At 34.4% G+C, this 19,758-nt stretch overlaps 1 protein-coding gene and 1 non-coding gene across 2 annotated transcripts in view; one reads left to right on the forward strand and one right to left on the reverse strand.

Moving 5' to 3' along the window:
- EPHA6 (EPH receptor A6) overlaps positions 1 to 19,758 on the reverse strand; it is a 951,964-nt gene that overhangs the window by 531,694 nt on the left and 400,512 nt on the right. The window contains 1 exon segment of the mRNA XM_077118650.1: positions 2,479 to 2,634. Within this exon segment, the coding sequence (XP_076974765.1) occupies positions 2,479 to 2,634 (156 nt within the window).
- LOC143649037 (U6 spliceosomal RNA) lies at positions 7,191 to 7,297 on the forward strand. Its single transcript, XR_013158915.1, has one exon. It is a non-coding gene; the product is annotated as a U6 spliceosomal RNA (small nuclear RNA).

Below are 19,758 nucleotides of genomic sequence, written 5' to 3' on the forward strand. Positions count from 1 at the left end.
AGCTATGTGTATCAGCTGGTATTTCCCTGGAACTTTGAATATTGTGACACCTAAGACCCAGAAATGGATTGCTACAGCACTGACAATTAGCACAGCTATATATAATAACAGAAAAAGTAACTGAAGAAAGAGATCTGGCCTCAATTAGAGTTTAAATTGAATCCAATCTACCTGAGACTAAGGTAAATCAGAATACAGGGTAAAAGATGATAGTATATATACTCTAGTCCTTTACCTACTATATGAGACCAAAGGCAGAGAGCTTTATTATGTTAGAACTTACATTTTTGGTAACACATAATCTAAATCAACCTGTCTGATAGCTCATTTAAATAACCCAAACTCCTATGAGTCCAGAATTTAAACAGCCTTGTAATTCATTACAACTAAATATAATATCAGTATACATCTCAGACTATGATGGGTTGATAATTAAAAAGTAGTGGTAGAGTCCCTTGAGGGTCCAAAGGGGGGTGGATGGAATATATATATATATAAAAGATACATATATATATATATACATATATATATATAAAAGAAACTATTAAACTATCCTATCTGGGAAACCCGAGTTACTCTCTCAAACATTGGGAACTCCCAAGAAAATAGACCATACCCTTGATTTTGCGGATTGCCCTTAAGAAACTTATTTCTGAAGGGGAGAAGTTAAGACTACCCAAAACAAGGCCTAAAAGTTGCTTACCAAAAACTTCTTTTGTTGCCCAGATGTGGCCTGTCTCTCTCTCTCTCTAAGCCCAACTCTGCAAGGAAAATCATTACCATCCCCTGCTATGTGGAACTTGACATTCAGGGGTGAAAATCTCCTTGACAATGTGGGGTGTGACTTCTGGGGATGAGTCTGGTCCTGGCACTGTGAGAATGACAGTGCCTTCTGGACCAAAAGGGGGAGAGGAATCATGATAAAATAAGAAGTCAGTAGCTGAGGGAGATCAAATAGAGTCAAGGTACAATTCTGGAGGCTATTCTTACTCAAGCCTCAGATAGTGCTAATTGTCCCAGTTTGCTAAACTCCAACCAACATCATTCCTGTTGACAGGGCTCAAACTGAGACCCTATAGAGGTTTCATGCACTAAGTTTGCTTTCCTGGAACCTAGAATTCTTGGAGGGTTCCTAGGTCAGATAAATCCTGAAACCCAGAGGGACCAGCCTCTCCAAGATTACAGATGGATTACATTCCCCTGTCCTTTAGAGTTACCAACCTTCTCAACATGAAAAAGTCAGAACGGGCATTGCCTAAAGATCCATATAGATTGGGAGATGGATAAGAGGAGGAGATAGAGCTATAGCAGAGAGAATGGGATTTAACAAATGAGTATGATTGCTGGATCGCTATATTAATATTCCTTCTAGCCTCTAGTGTTTTGGAGCAGCTAGAAGGAAAAATCTGAGACGGAATAGTAGCACATGACAAACACTTGGATCTGTTCTGTAACTACTTGTTGAAGCGTGCTTTGAAAATTACTGCTTTTTCTTTCTTTGTTTTGTATATATGCTATATTTTACAATTAAAAAGAAGTTAAACAAGTCTATATTATAGACAAAATCTATGGATGGTATCAGTGAAGTTTAAAAAATGGGACAATTCCCTCACTGTCTCTAAGGAATAAATGACACTATATCTCAATGTATTTTTAATTTATGGAGTTACAAAATAAAAGCAACATTTTGGTGCCAATTCATCCACCAAGGGCAGATTTTCACTATAACATCTTATTTATGTATTTGACAAGGTTTTTACACTATCTAAAGGGTGACATTTTACTTTTGCATAGCTTATCAGTGCAGAATTCACTTTTATTAAGAAAACGTAAAGGTATTCCACAATATTTTAATAATACAAGAATCTAAATAATTTTAAATTCTCTGTGCATGCATTAAAATGACCTTCACATTTAGATTCATTATTCTATTGATTCCAATCCAAAAAGAGGAAAGAAAGTGAGAAGTGAAATATGGTCAAAGTCAAAAATAACTTCATTTAAAGACAAACGTCAAGGGAATATGAACTTTTCTGCATAACGAAACCACAATGGCTTTTAAAGTTTCATCTGGAAGCTCCTCCATGCGGTAAACATGATGGTCCTAAATTGATCTGCTTCAAAATGGTAAAGGCTTGAGGCAAAGAAAATCACTTTTTCCATCAATTTTCACATAATCTTAAACTGCTTTAACTTCTTAAGGACAGATTATGATTAGGGAAAATTTGCAGGGCCCCTTAACTAGTGCTGGTATTTGAACAATTAAGGATCAATGTTAATTTTTAGGAGTAAACACATTCTTTGCAAGCTGTTGGAAGGCAACTTTGCTGTGAAAAAAAGAGAAATTTTTCACTCGACTCACGTCAAAGACAAATGATATTGATGGCGCAGAATTTTGTGCACTTACTTTAAAAAATTAAAAATAAAGAGATCAAAAAGGGTTGGAGATATTTCCCAGTGCAAAATGAGTAGACTTACTAGTACATGCCATAGAAGGTGGGTCTTTTTCAGCTCGGAAGTAACCCTTTTCACACTGACAGACAGATGTTGCTTCCTTGTAGGTTAAACTGTGTGGAGGGCATTTAGAACACTTTATATTCCCAGCAAACGCTTTATAGAATCCTGGTCTGCAAGCTGTAAAACAAGAGAAACAATTTATATTTAGTTTTCCTTGATAGAATTATTTTATTTGTACAGTCACTACATATTTTAATTTATATACACACTTTGGATATCAGAGTTCTGTGTCACAAACATACTAAAAATCAACATACATTAATATTAGTGAATGAAACTAGGTATTCCAAGTTAGTAACACAACTATGACACCACATTTCTGCTGAGCTCACTAATTTTAAAAAGTGTATCTCATTTTGTTGGTTTGTCCAGAGTGATGCCCCGATGAATCCCAGAGTGATTTGATCAGTGACTGGAAAAGTATTTGCAAAGCGCCCTTCGGGGAATGGTGAGAACAGGGAGAAATTCAACTCCCCCAAATTGAATTCTTGATATTCTCACAAGCAGTGTGGACAACCAAAGCTATAGGCTGAGCCCCCAGTCTTGGGGTTTGTTCATATGAAACTTAACCCCACAAAGAAAAAAAAAAGTGTATCTCAAAACACACACATACACAAACCAGTAGTGTTTACCAAAGTGTGGGTATGATTACAACTAGGAATAAAGGAGATGGCATTAAAAACACTGGGTCCTACTGTTTCAGATATATATGCTTTCTGTTTCTCTCTTGGACCGTCTGAATTCTCAAAGAGAAAGTCCAAATTTGGTGCTGGTTTCTCTTTAACACTTTCTACTGGCTACGTTGTCTTTTGAACAAAAGAGAGCAAGCCTTAGGCTCAGAGCCTGTAGCAGGATCTAGCTAAAATTTGGTACCATTGCTTTGTTTTTATCACATTTATTTTTATTCTTTTTATGAGAAGTAAAATTTTTCTATTCCTAATATTGAAATAAAGTCACTTAAAGTAATCTGTATCAAATTAAAAAGTGGGCAGACAAAATAGTAAATAATGGCATATGTCAGATATATTTTTGTGGTAAAAATCATGAAAATTATATGTAAATGACTAAAATTTCACAAAATCCACAAAAATGAAATCCAAACGACTAAAGTTGTTCTTTAGTTATTAAATTGTTTTACTGAACCTCATTTTCTCTTTGTTTAAATCTATGCTGTCATTGTACGTGCATATTTTCATGGGAGGGTAAGACCTAGAAAAGAGGTTCCTAGTCTAAGTAAGTGTCCAAGGGCCTGGAATTGTGGAGGTGTTGTTGTTGTTGGTCTGAAAGAAACCACTGCTGACCACTTTTAAAATTCACACTTTTATGCAAAATAGAGTATGCCTAATTTTCCAGTGACATAATTATGAGAAAGTATTTTAATAGAATGTTTATTTTACTACACATTATTTTAAGAAAATGCTATATTTCTAAACATATAAGAAGTCAAATTTAGCAATAACAAATCCATGGGTAACACTTCTGCTTACATATTCAGGTAGGAAACAGAAAAATGTCATTCAATGTTGTTGATGCAAATTCAATTCCTATCTAAATTTGACTCAATAAAATAGCTACTTATTGTTTTCTAGATACACACACTGATGAACGTTTCTACAGATTTAAATGATTGCAATTCTACTGATACTAGTAGAATACAATGTGCTATTGACCATTTTTCTGCAGCAGAGATAAACTGTGAGAGGTGGTAGAACATACGCACACACGGATGTATATATTAAATGCTATATTTATTTGATAATTTGTGTTTGCTTTTATAATAAGACTTTTTATAAAATGATCTAGTAATTCAAGGGAAGCAAAATTATCAACTCTGTATAGTCCAGTTACTAGTAAAAGGTTGGTTATTTAATATTAACAGAGCTGTGAGTGGTGGCATATAGATGTCCAAACATTATGTTCTCTAACTTGCTGGTAAATAATTTTTAGTTAATTCTTGAAGGCCTGTATCATCAAAATATTTCTCTAAATTTGTTGAACTAAGAGTATTTAAATAAGATTTAACTGACCCCACTGACATTTTCAAAAGTAAACTATTGTTTTAAAAAAGTACTTAACACACTCAAACAAAGTAGTTACAGGACAACGTATTTAAGATATCCAATAAATCCAATTTATATTTATTTTATCAACAACAAAATAATTGTTTTTACTTAATTAAGAAGCTGAATATATTCTGCAGCATAAGTTTGTAAAACTGTCAAATATTTTTAAAAATTGAACCAATCTAGAAATTTAAATAATATATCTAATCTATTATGATATTTAAAAATCTAATAAACCAATCAAATTCTACAGATAAGCAAAGCTACACATTTTGAGTATTCCATTGTGTTATTTCAGATAGTATTTAAATATTATTTGCAAGACCTTTTAGGTCACCTTTTGTAATAAGACCAGCTTAAGTTAATTAGGAACGTGTGCTATAGGACCACAAAGGAAGTGTTTATTACATGCACATATGTAAGGCACACAGAAATGAGCTATAAATAAACTGTTTTCTTTCTGTTCTTTCTTTCTTATTATTCATTCAAATTTCATTCATAAACATTGTTCAGCATATAAAGCAGCCTGCTTATAACTTCATTTTGGGCAGTAAAACATTGCTACCTTGTATTTATTTTTTTGCTATCTAAAACAAAACTTAGGCAATTAATTTTTTCTGTAGTGTTTTCAGGACAATTTGCCATCTCTTTTTAAGATCTTCTTAGAACACTGAGAACATCCCTTACAATACTTATACTAGGTTAGCAATATTTAAACTGTATTAGAGAACAGCCTCCTAACTGGTCTCTTAGCATCCATTCTTGCCTGCTTTAATTCATTCTGCAGATAGAATGGTCTAAATCTGTTCTGTACAATAGAAATATTAAGGGAGCCATATATATAATTTTAAACTTTCTAGCTGCTACATTCAAAATCTAAAAAGAAATAGGTGAAATTAATGTATTCTTTAACCCACTACATAGAAACATCATTTCAACATAAAAATATGTTATTGAAATATTTTACCATCTTTGTTTTTTGTACTGTCTTTGAAATATGATACATAATTTACACTTAGAGTATGTCACAATTTTAATTTCCACATTTAAATGTCCAATAATTCCATGTGCCTAGTGGTTACCATATTGGATAATGCAGTTTTAAACACAGTATGTTATGTTCAAGGCATTTGTTCTTTACCCACTACCTCTCACCATGTTATTCCTATGATTTCATATCCTTCTTTTTCCTACAGATACTCAACACCAGCCATACTGGTGCCTTCAGGATCTTGGATACCAAAAGCATGCTCCTGTCACACTTGCTTTTCCTGAGCTATTGCATGGCTTGTTCCCTCTCTTAAGTTAGGTCTTTGTTTAAATGTCACTGTATCAATAAAATTGTCCTTGATTTCCTTTTCAAAATTGGAAGCCCTTTAAACCCCACTGCAGTATTCCATTTTTCATTCCATAGCAACACTTGACATAAGACATATTTAATTTTTAAAACGTTTCCCACTGGAGTATATACTCTATTAGGGTAGGGATTTTTGACTGTTTTGTTTACTGAACATAGCTCTAGGGCCAAGAACAGTGTCAGGGATTATTAGGCCCTCGATGAATATTTGGTGAATGAATGCTTGAATGACTGAAAGGCTCCTTTAATTTCTATGAATTTGCCAAGCTCTTTCCTGTACTTGGATTCTTTTCTTCTACTGAAAAATCTCTTCTCTCCATTCCCACCTCATATCCTTCTCACCTTGCTAACTCCTAGTCATCTTTCAAGGTATCACTTCTTTCCCGAAGCTATTCCTGGATCCTAGACTAGTTTAGTTTCTTGAAGTACCTATGCTTTCCCTACATTAGTTACCCCTTGGCAGTTACTTATTTAATGGCCTTAAGTTCCAAGAAGGCAGTGTTTGCCCTAAATTAGGTACTCAAGGCATATTTGTTTAATTGAATTGGATAGTACATTGCTAATTAAATTTCTGCAGAGGACCATGTATGTGTACTCAGCGCATATTTTGATTATGACATAATACATTTTACTATAAATAATATATAGTTTTTACTGCTTGAATTATTATAACTGCAAATAGGGATAAATGCAATTACATTTGTCCTGTTTGTTTTTTATTACTTTTCTTTCTTCACCCAACCTATTCCATGACCTGGAAACTTTCTGAAGACAGTAAATTGCAGCAATTTTAGGGCTCTCCTCATTTGTTTCCCACTTTTTTTAAAGTGGAATTAGACTATACATTAGTAGCACATCCTTTTTATCAGAGGTTCCAAAGACAAAGAACCATGAGACATCCTAGTTGGCACATCATGCTCTGCAGTTCTCACCTTTTGATGAAATCTTGAATTATGGCTTATGTGATTTCTGTTATGTGACAGAAACTGATATTAATATGGTTGAATGCTCTTCCTTCATTAGCGTTCAATAGTCTGTAAGTTTAGGTAAACATTAATGATTTACCAGTATAATATGTGATCAGCATCACTTTGAAGACATTAGAATTCTTGAAGAAATTTAAGAGGTTGGCAAAGCCATATCATTACTGTTTTCCTAGATGCTGTTGTACAGTTCCGAAAGTTAAATTTCCCTTTCATTTCACTAGGGAAGGCAGAAGAGGTGAGAGGACCCAAAAATAAAAGAAAAGGAAAGTGCTCGCTTCGGCAGCACATATACTAAAATTGGAATGATACAGAGAAGATTAGCATGGCCCCTGCGCAAGGATGACACGCAAATTTGTGAAACGTTCCATATTAAAAAAAAAAAAAAGAAAAGGGAAAAAACTAAAACTTATGGGTAAGCATAAATATTTTGTTTTTTCAGTAAATCTATTAATAGCAATCCAAATACAATCTCAAATATAAGTCAGTCAAGACAAGTCTGTAAGTAATAAACTTGTGGCTTCTGCTTCAAAATATTCAACTCATGTTCCTTGCAGGGGGCAACTTCAAAGACATGAGATAATATACATAAAAGTGTGCTATTACTAGTTCCAACTTCTTACTATCACAAAATAAATGCTTAAAGTGGATTTCCTTCTGAATACACTATAGAAAAGCCATCACACAGAGAACATACTGCGGTTATGGGATTTTTCATACTAAAGAATCGCAGGAAGGGGTTGCTGTTGCTTGGCACATAGATGAGCTATCCTACTGACCCCTGCCCAAATTGCAAGCTGATGAGTAAAATATGTGATTGTTTTTGTAAGTCACAAATATTACTAAGGAGCTTTCTTCTTATGCAGTATTGGGTAACTAGAACACCTGTTCAAGGCCCTATGTATTATAGTTAAAAATCAAAATTTGGCCCATTCTAATCCATAATATGAGTTCTCACCATTGTAAACTTATTGAATTTGGGGAAGTGTGCTTATTTTGTAATCTAATATGGTGGTGGAGGGAGCCACAACTTTTAAAAGACAATTGGTGTTAGTAATTGGATCCTAAATATATTTTATAATACAAAACATTCTTTTGTGGGACTTAACAGTTATCGTTCAACTAATGGTTTTATATTCTTTTAGCAACTTTCTTTTTTAAAAAATCAAAAATATTATTTTGATTAAGAGTTAAAATGTAATCCATAACATTTATTTAAAAAAATATTTTATGTGACCTCCTCATTTTATGAAAAAACTGAGAAGATATTTTATCTTTCAGACTACAGTTGAAGAATAGACTCATCCTAAAATGACTTGCATGCTTGATTTGAATACTTTGACCAAATCCTCTGATAACTGCTGAAAGACTCACATTCTCTGACACCTCAGTAAAGTCTGAGAACCATTTCTTCTGCGGGCTTAACAACAAATTTGCAGTTCATTCCTCAACTTGACAATTGTAAATGTTCTGCTGTCATGTATATGTGGCATTTATGTCCCAGAAAAGTGCAGAAAATTACTGCAAATATTACTGAATAATACATCATATAATTTATACTGAGCAAAAAATTCATTCATTTATATAAGAATTATCAAGCATATTATTTTCCACCAGAGGTTGGTGTTTAACAGACATTATTCTATTTAAGTCTTGCAAAACTCATGATGTGTGTAATGATATAGTCACTTCACAAATGAGGAGACAGATGCTTTAATAGTTGCTTAAGGCTGCAAAGATGATACATGACAATCGTATTTGAAACCAGGTCTCTCTGATGATTTAACTCAAATTTTGTTCAGAATTCATTTGCCATTATATGAATATATATGCATATTTACAAACATACATACATGCATATATACATACAGATATAAATATATTTAATATAGGAAGACACCCTGACAATATTTACCCATGTTTATGTCTTCCTCCCTAATTTACCATTGCAATTATCATCTGCATCTCACATTTGGACACCTGCTATTTCTTATGTCATATAAGGGATTTCTTCTCAACTATATTGTAAATTACTTACAGTAGGGCTCCTATGTATGACATTGCACTGATACATTATTGCAGACATAGCAAGGTCTCAGAATAAGCAGTATTGATTACTCGTATATATAATTAAGCAATATATTTGTTAGTTATGGTAGTTTGGAGCTATGTACCCCAGAAAAACATGTTCTTAAACTTACTCTATTCCTGTATGTGTGAACTCTTGTAAATAGGACCGTTTGATAAAAATAATTCAGTTAAAATATGGCCCAGCTAAATCAGGATGGCTCTTAATCCTATAACTGAAGGCTTTATAGAGAAAGTCACAGAGAGAAAGCCAGAGGGAGCAGCCAGAAACTGAAATTCAGTAGAACACAGAAGAGAAGGAAGAGGACAGGAGAGGGCACCATGTGCATTACGAGGTGACAGAAATGCCAAGGACCAAGGACTGCCTGTAGCCAGCCCCGGAATGCCATAATCTTCTGAGAGAAAGATTACCATGATAAAGCCTTGATTCGGACTTCTTCTAGCTTCAAAATCATAAGCCAATAAATTCTCATTGTTTAAGCCAACCCACTGCATGGTATTTGTTTTGACAGTCAGGAAAATAAAACATTAATCATAAAATCATGTGAGAATATCATAGAATAATCATAGCAAAGAAGAAATTCAAATATTTGCCATATGCTTTTGTTAAAAAATTTAAAGATAATGTACTAGGTTCAGTTCCTGGACCATGCACTCCCCCCTAAAAAATTATTTTTTTGAATATTTTGAATTTTGAATATTTGAATTAATATTTCAGAAGTTTTAAATCTAATCCATATTCCCATAAGTAAATATTCAGGTATTTTTTATTTTTTATTTACCATGCAAGCTTGAAATTCCAGTGCCCTATTTTTAGTAAAGTTGGAGTGCTTGAATTTTATAAGGACATTTTGTTTTTATGTTGTATTCCCTATTGCAGTTAGTATGTTTATGTTGAATGAAAACTAATGTTACCAAACATTGGTTAATTTGTCATCTTACTATAATCATTTAAAATAGCTTTCAAAACCTTGGCTTAAATCTCATTGAAATATTCTGTAGCTATTGAATTGAAGTAAACTGGAATAGCATCATCAGTTGCAAGTGCTGTACCTATATTGATTTAGCATGTTTTTGATATGACAGACTCGCATAGATCACCACAAGGGCATACTGAAGGCAACATATTGCATCAGCAAACACTCAAAATTCAGAGCTTCTAATGCATTGCTTGCAATGGCTCTATATGGTTGTGTGATCAGCAGAAGCTATGATTTGCAGGTATAATAGATGTGATGTATCTGATCAGAATACAGTCTCTTGATTTGGCGTACATCGTGTTCCACACATGCGGAGCCATACCATATATCAATGCTGTTGGCCTGAGCCTGGATTCCCCACTGACTATTTTACACCCACTCAGATCATTTGTAAACTGGTGCTTGAGTAATCCAATTTTCATGGCAAGCAGGAACTCTTCTGTGAAAACAGTTACATCATTTCAGGAATACATAATAAGTCTTTCTATTGGAAAACCTGGAACCACAGAGACTGTTCTCTATTATAGAGCTATAAATCCATTAATCAGAAGCTGTACATATACAAAATTTTATGTAAATTTTCTATATCCATTCATGTTTAAAATTTAAACACAGTAAAGTAATTCTTAACAGACCTTCCTTAAATGACACAATTACAAACACTCTAATCCATTTTATACATTGGTATATCAGAATTCCTTAAATTGGGACATAATCTAGACACAAAGATCAAATACGCAATTGGACCAATTGCATTTTAAATATATACTAATTCGTGTGTTTCTTTATCTGTTTCAATTGCTTTATAGCAAGTATTTCTCCATTATAGCAAGTATTCACTGTTTTGCAGCATTTTGATTTTATGACCTTCTCATCAACTGACTGTGGGTATTTGTAAAAGGTATTATATTTATTTAAAAATTCTCCTCTAATTCAGTACTCAGCACAAATTTGTTGCTCATTAACTATCTGCTGAATAAATAATAGAATGTGATCTTTGATAATATTCTTTGACTTACGAACCGTATTTTTGATATTCAGTAAATATTGCCAATTATAAATATTCTAATATTTTAAGCTTTGTCTAAGAGGTAAAAACACTCGCAAAAAAAAAAAAAAAAAAACACCTGGAACAACAGAGCATCTATTACAGCCTTTATCAAGGAAACATATTCAAGTACTGACTCTTTAGAGAGTTATTTCTAAATTGTAACATACATTTTTATTTTGAACCCTGTAATTTTGGAACTTTTGTCTAAATTATCATGTTGATGAATATATTCAGCTCCTATATTTGGTTACACATTTTAATTTGAATGCATATATAATTTTCATTTCTTTGCACTTTTACAAACTCGAGAATTAATATAGAAATCACAGTGATATTGCAACAACTGTTTAGCTGATACTGCATTTTCAAGTACAATCACCTTTGATTGTTCTCAAGCGGAAAACTTTGTTCAATATATAACTGACTATTCACTCAGCACAAAATAGATAAGTGGAAGACAAGTTGAAAGACCAGACCCAGAAGAGGTAATGAGCATAATCCTCAAGTTATACAACAATAAAGATACTATAGATTAAATACCTCGTGAATGGTACTAAAAAAAAATGCCTTGAGTTTTCAAAACGGAGCATGTTGATAAGGGGAGGGGTAGGTGAAATTGGCTTGTTAGCCTAAAAATGTGATACTTTAACTGGACCTTTTTTATGGGAAGAAGAATGAGAAAAAAGGAGGGAAAATGGAAATGAGTGTTACATATTTCAAAATACAGCAAGGAAACCAGTTTGGATAACATGAAGAGTTGATACTGGAAAGAAGGGAGAAATAAAATATTAATGGGGCATGGTTTCCAAAGGTCTTAAAAGAAAGTCTAAATAATTTTGTATTTATTTTAAAGGACATAGACATTTTTGAACAAAGGAGCACACGTTAATTAAAAGTGGGGTCTGCTGGCAGTGTGTCAAATATATTAAAGTAATAGGGGACAACAAGCAAATATATTAAAGTAATGTGGGGCAACTAGCAAGATAATGAGGGAAACCGAGGCAGTGATGCAGACAAGAAATATTTAACAACTAAGAACGTGTGCTGGTGGTGAGAAGAGAAAAAACAGTAGCATCGTGAAGAGAAATTAATTAAACTTTAGGCAAAGAAAAAGGTAAACATTAAGTGCAGTTTAAATACTGTCAAATAGATTTAATATTCTTAATGGCATTAACCATATCATTGTAGATTGGATGTGGCAGATGAAGTTTATACTCAAATCCTGATGGCTGAAACACACTGCCTTAGGTAAGTTATGTATCTCCTGCAAGCCTCAAATTCCTCGTCTGAAAATGGAGTTGAGAATAGTAGCCGACCTGTTGGGATGAAGTGTAATACAGTTTATGTAAAGTGTTTAGCTGGGTGCCTAACTACTGATAAGTAATAGAAGTCTTATATACTTCTTATGTCTGTGGTCAATCAGCAAACTAAAATTCACAATGTAAGGAAAAAAAAAAAACTCTCCTGTATACAATATAACCAGGAAAATAGCTATAATGGTTAGCCAAATATTACAGTCACATATATTATGAATGCATTTCCATTTTCCAACAAAATGAATATAGAATGAATAGTATTTCACTATAACCATACAAATTAAAATATATGTGATAAAAAACACTTTATGATTTTAACAAAATTATGTTTTAGTTTTGCAAAGTCTGGTTTTATCCACTTGAGTTACATTCATTCTCAATGTACTTATATTCCCTCATAGTAAAACATAACAAAACAAAAAAATAGAATTATTAAAAAATGTGTAAGGTATTCTCAATTTATTAATCAACTCTGTATAAAAAGCCTTTCATTTAAAAATTCCCATTTTTATTTCTATATAATTCCTTTCTATGGGATTTGAATGTCTTTCTCCTTTTCCTTATGATGATGGAGAATAATTTATCATAAAAATTCAAAAACTGCTTCTCTAGGCTAAATTATTATAGAAAGGACATTGTCCTTCCTGAATCAACCTCAGATATAATGTAGCTTTAGTTGGCAGCCTCTACAGACAGATGCCCTGGATTCAAATTTTGGGTGGGTCAATTAATTAACTTTCGACCTTAGGCAAGTTAGTTAATTTCTCTGTGACTCATATGCCTATTGTAAAATGGATGTAAAAACAATGCTTATCTTATAGGGCCATCTTTTAAATGCAATTTTATTGAGATATATTCACATAACATATAGTCATCCAAAATATGCAATCAGTGGTTCAGAGTATATCATATAGTTGTACACTCACCACCAAAATCAATTTTGAACATTTTCATTACTCAAAAAAAAGAATAAAAAGCCCAAACATCCTATATCCCTTATCTCCCTCAAATATTTATTTATTTTTGTCTTTATTTTCTTACTCGTCTATCTATACACTGGATAAAGGAGTGTTACTCACAAGGTTTTCATAATCAAATGGTCACACCATAAAAGCATCTTCAAGAATCAAGACTGGATTACAGTTCAACATTTTTTAGGTATTTACTTCTAGCTATTCTAATACACTAAAAACTAAAAAGGGATATCTATATAATGTGTAAGAATAACCTCCAGAATGAGCTCTCGACTCTATTTGATATCTCTCAGCCACTGAACGTTATTTTGTTTCATTTCTTTTTTGCCTTTTTTTTTTTTTTTTTTTTTTTTTTGAGAGAGGGAGGAAAGGAAGGAAAGACAGAGAAGGAAGGAAGGATGGAAGAAGAAAGGGAAACATTTTTAAACATTTTCTTGTTTTATTATATTTTGTTTGTTTGTTTGTTTTTTACATGGGCTGGGGCCGGGAATCGAACCGGGGTCCTCCGGCACGGCAGGCAAGCACTCTTGCCCGCTGAGCCACCGCGGCCCGCCCACTTTTTTGCCTTTTTGCTAAGAATTCTTTCTCAATTCCACCATGCCAGGGCCAAGCTTATCCTCAGAAGTCATGTTCCACATTGCCAGGGAGATTCCTACCCCCGGAAGTCAGGTCCCACATAGAAGGGAGGGCAGTGAGTACCTGCAGAGCGCATTTACAGAGAGAGATACATCTGAGAAAAAAAAAAAGAGGCTCTCTGGGGGTGAATCTTAGGCTTAATTACTAGTAGGTGTGGTTTGTCCTTTGCAGTAATAAGTTTCATAAGGGTGGGCCCCAAAATAGAAGGATTGGCCTATTAAGTTGGTAGTTCCCAGTGCTTGCAAGAACATCAGGAATTCCCCAGGGGAGGAAGTTTAATATTTCCACATTTCCCCCCAGTCCCTCTAGGGGACTTTGCTAATACTTGTTTATTTTATGGCAGATTAATCTGGAATATATTGGGGCATCATACTAACACATAAAAACAAACAAGATCTCACTCCCTATACAAAGTTCCATGTAATTATGGTGTTTGAATACACAGGTTAAAGTAGATGGTGTGCTACAGAAAATATAAATTTTGCACCAAGCAAAAACTCTGTCTTTGATCTCACACAGAAATTAACATTTTAAAACACAGTCAATATCATCCTTTACCATTTAGTCTGATTTACATTATTCCTAACCATATCAGATTCACTCATACCTTTAATTGAAATCTGATCACTTTTTCAGCTTTTTAAACAGTTGCTGTAATGGGTAATGCTGACTTTCATAGCTGTAGAGCTCTACATCTGAGTCACAGTTGTCAAACAGATACCCAAAATTACAGGGGATGACCAGGTTATACACACAGAGCTCAGCATCTCAGAATTCAGAAATAACAGTGAAAACTCAGGAATAGATGTGACTGCTGTTAGGAGCTTACAATGTAGGAACCTTTATAGCAAACCTTCCCCTAATATCTTATGCTTTTGAATTCAATTCTCAGAGCTTGTACATTATAGTTAGTCCATATTAGTGAGGTGTTATAATACTTATCTTTCCGTTTCTGGCTTATTTCACTCAGTATACTGTCCTCAAGGTTCACTCACCTAGTTGCATGTCTATTGACTTCATCCCTTCTTGCAGCTACTCAATCTTCAATTGTACATATACACCATAGTTTGCCCTTCTGTTCTGTACTTTAGTCAATGTACCCTTTAGCTACCTCCATACATTGCAAATCATGAAAACTGCTGCCATAAATACTAGTGTGCAAATGTCCATTGTGTCTCTGCTTTCGGTTCTTCCAAGTATACACCTAGTAATGAGGCTGCAGGATCATATGGCAAATCTATACTCAGCCTCCTGTGGAACCACCACACTGCTCTCCAGAGGGGTTGCACAATTCTACTTCCCTAACAACAGTGAATAGGTACATCTCTCTCTCTCTCTCTACATTTTCTCCAGCACTTGTATCTCTGTTCATTTTGAAACAGTTTTATTCACACATCATACAATTCAACCTAAGTAAAAAAATAATGGTTCTTGGTATAATCACATAGCCATGCCTTCACAACCATCATCACCATATGAGAACATTTCTATTTCTTCCACAAAGGAAGAAGAGGTTAAAAAAAAAAAAAAGAAAAAGAAATTAAAAGGAGAAACAACAACAAGAATCTCTTCTCCCTCCCTTACATCCTCCTCTTACTGACATTCAGCTTTGGTATATTGACTTTGTTGTAGTTAATGGAAGCATATTATAATGTTACTGTTAACTATAGACCCTAGTTTGCACTGCCTGTATTTTTTCTATATATCATTCCATTTTCAATACCTTTCAATGTTGACATACATTTTACTCCTTCATGTGAAAACTTTTTTATATTTGTACATTTAATCACCATCACTGTCCACTCTAAGTTTCGCTAAGTTATACAGCCCCAGTTTTTATCCTGTATCTTTCCTTCTGGTGTCATAAGTGCCCCTACCCTTCTTCTTTCACTTTCAACTTATTTTTTTCCTTAAGTCAAAATGGAGTCTCTTGTAGACAGCATATAGATGGGTTAATCCATTCTGCCAGTCTATGTCTTTCGATTGGGAAGTTTAATCCATTAGCATTTTACCTTATTACTGTGAAGGCAGTACTTTCTTCAACCATTCTGTCTTTTGGGTTTTATATGTCATATCTTATATTTTTCTCTCTTTTTGCCTTTACTCATATTTATATATGCTTCTCCAAACCTCTCTATCCTGTCTTCTATCTGCCTATAGTGTTCCCTTTGGTATTTCTTGTAAAGCACATCTCTTGTTTTCAAACTCTCTCAGTGTCTGTCCGTCTGAAAATATTTTATGCGCTCTCTCATTTTGAAGGACAGTATTGCCAGATATAGAATTATTGGTTGGCAGTTTTTCTCTTTCAGTATCTTAAATATGTCATATCATTGCTTTCTCACAGCCATAGTTTCTGCTGAAAAATCTGCATATGGACTTATCAAGCTTCCCTTGTATGTGATGGATCACTTTTCTCTTGTTGCCTTCAGAATTCTTTGACACTGACAATCTGCTTAATGAGTAGATTGTCACTACTCGCTAATTTGGGGTAGATTTATTTGGATCTATTCTTTTTGGGGTATGCTGTACTTCTTGAATCTGTAATTTTATGTCTTTCATAAGAGTTGCAAAATTTTCAGTGATTATTTCTTCCAGTATTCTTTCTGCCACTTTTCCCTTTTCTTCTCCTTCTAGGATACTCATAGGACATATATTCACGTGCTTCATGTTGCCACTCAATTCCCTGACACCGTGCTCATATTTTTCCATTCTTTTCCCTATCTGTTCTTTTGTGTGTAGGATTTCAGATGCCCTGTCTTCCCGTTCACTAGTCTTTTCTTCTTCAAATCTGCTTTCTTATGTCTCCATTGTGTTTTTCCTTTTGCCCATTGTGCCTTTCATTACTATAAGTTCTGTAATTTGTTTTTTTAAACTTTCAAGTTCTTCTGTATGGTCACACAGTGTCTTCTTTATATCCTTCATCTCTTTTGCCATATTTTCCTTTACCTCCTTGATCTGATATTTGATTTAGAAAATTCGTTTGAAGACCTTCAATTAGTTGTTTCAACTATTGTTGAAACTATTATTCAACTTATTGGAAGTACTAGTTTGTTCCTTTGACTGAGCCATATCTTCATTCTTCCTAGTTTGTCCTGTGATTTATTTGCTGATGTCTAGGCATCTAATTTTCTTGATTAATTTATTCTGGAAGTCATTTTCTCTTTTACCTAGGGTTTTCTTGTTGGTTGACATTGTTCTCTATCTCCTCTTTGATATTCAGTTGTACATATTTTAGACCTCTAGCATAGTTTCTGCTTAACTGATGAGATTCTTCAGCTCTTGTTTTTCTGGTTCTTGCCTGGCCAGATAGGATCAACCCCAATCAGATTTTCCTAGACAACATAGGCCCAGGAATCAGGATGAAGGTGTTATCAGCATCAAGTTTCCCTGAGGATGGGACCCAGCAGGTTGCCAGTCTTTCTGGTGAAGCCCCTTAATTCTGTGCTTTTCCTGTCCTGCCAAGCAAGTGGTCCTTCTCAGGTCACAGCCCCCACCAGTGCAGACCTTGTCCCTAACTGGTGTATGGTTGAGACAGAAGCTGAGGTGGAAGGCTGGCTTAGATGATTTCTCTTTTCCAGCCCCTGGGGTCTGAAATCTCTGATGAAAACCACCATTTGTGCTAGGTCCTGTCCCTCCTTTTCTTGGGGGAAGATATGCCCTTTACAGAATTATCTCCTTCACATGACTAGTTACTTTGACTTCCAAAATTACTTTAATTCTGCCCTTGCCTGGGTCAGTGCTAACAACTGAAAATAACCAAGGCTGTTTAATGGGCTGCAAAAAGTACAAAAAACAATCCTTCTCAGACTAGTGTCCAGCCCCACACATTTGCTAATTAAGAGCAAGAGTTAGTACCCCTAGGAAAGGGGCACAACCCTTTTGCTGTTTTCTGAGCTCAGCCAACTCCAAAAGCCTTTTTTTTTATTTTTATTTTCCTGTCAGCATGCCCCTTCTCTCCTGGGAGAGATGTCAGGATTCATTTTGTGCTTGCTCCAGGTTTATCTGTGCTTGGAGCTTGTATTCAGAAGTCCAAATTTGTTAATTAAATTCGCAATTGGAGTTTGCTTGCTCACCCCTTGCCTTGGTCTTACTGGAGACTGCTGCATTTTCCCATAAGTAAGTGCCTCCAAAACAGGCTGTTGATAATGTAGGAGGGACACTAGCCTCTGCAATTCAGGAGACTTTACTTATAGTTATGTGCTATGATTTCAGCCCTTTCATCCATTTCAGACTGGTGTATGAGAAGTCCCCATTTGTTCCAGACAGTTCCTGGCTACTTACTAGCCGCCTTAGAGGACAAATTAAATTCTTCACCTCCCTACACTATCATCTTGCCCTGCCTCTAGACAACATAGTTTTAACATGATAGTCAGAGTGATCTTTAAAAATATAAATCAGGGGTTGCACAGGTAGTTCAGTGGTAGGATTCTCGCCTACTAAGCAGAAGACCTGAGTTCAATTCCCGGCCATGCACTCCAAAAGAAAAAAAAAAAAGAAAAAAAATAACAAATGTTGCTGCAATAATGGGAAATTCGCATGGAAAAGAATGAACTGTGACTGTGACCCTCACCACACAGCATACAAAATAAAAAAAAATATTTAAAAATGTAAAAAAAAAATTAAATTGGCATTTAGGGGCAGAGATTCTAGAGTAAAGTATCTTTAATGATTAAACCTTTCAATTGCTAGCATTACATTTTAAATAAAATCCAAACTCCTTATATGTTCTAAAGAGCGGTTCTATAAAATGCAGTCCCTGTCTGCCTCTAACGTCTCTCTTCTTCTTTCATTTTTCTCTGGTCACACTGGCCTTATTCTTTTCGGAACACACCAGATTCTCCTCCGTAGTCTCTACCACATGTTCTTATTTTCTACATACATTGTTACAATTTGAAATTTTGTTCATTTATTATTTTACTTTTATTCCTATTCTTGAGATAAGGAAACATCACTCTTGTTCATGGCTTATCCCTAGTGTCTAAAACAATATTTGGCAAGAAGAGTTTGTTCAATAATTATTTGCTGAATGAGTGAATATGATTCTTATGGTCAACACAGTTTCAAATATCTTCCAGCTCAATCATCAGTAAATTATTATCTCTATTTGTTGTAGAAGACATATTCTTTCATATTCTTTTCCCAAGATACCCTCAGGTTGCCTTGCCAGAGGTTAGACCTCAACATTTTTCAGAGTGCTATTTATCAATTTCCACAGTTTCCTTTTAGTTCTACTATAAATATGATCTTTGTTCACAGAAAGAAAGTCTTTAGTTTGAGCACTATAAAGGACTTCTTGCTGGAAGAACATATATAAGAGTTCTTATAAGATATAAGATATCTGAGGGACAATATTCATTTATGTCTCTAGCCCTTCAGTAATTTTCCTTACTTCATAAAATTCCATTCTCTCTATTACTTTCTCATCTCCTTAAGGTTAATTCTTTTCCCCACAGGGGGCCCTAAGATATAAAAACAACATCGTCAGCATGTTTGGTTTTTTTTTGTGTACCCATTACAGTGCCTAGTTAGAGTACCTTGCCAAGAATAAGCAATAAAAAATTATGAGCTGGTGATGGAGATTCTAGTCTTTATGTGCCTGTGTGCTAGCATTAATTCAGATAGTGAGAAATTTATGTCTTCACTGGGCATTGGAAAATGTAAGGCCAATGTATTTCTGCATATAATAGCACTTCCTTAATTAAGATTGGAAGCCAGATTTAGCTTTACTCAATATGCATTATGGCATTACAGATGAGAACACTGAGGTACGGCAGTGGGACAGGAGATGCAAAT

The sequence above is a fragment of the Tamandua tetradactyla genome, chromosome 10, assembly GCF_023851605.1.
Source record: "Tamandua tetradactyla isolate mTamTet1 chromosome 10, mTamTet1.pri, whole genome shotgun sequence".
In the NCBI taxonomy this organism is placed as follows: domain Eukaryota; kingdom Metazoa; phylum Chordata; class Mammalia; order Pilosa; family Myrmecophagidae; genus Tamandua; species Tamandua tetradactyla.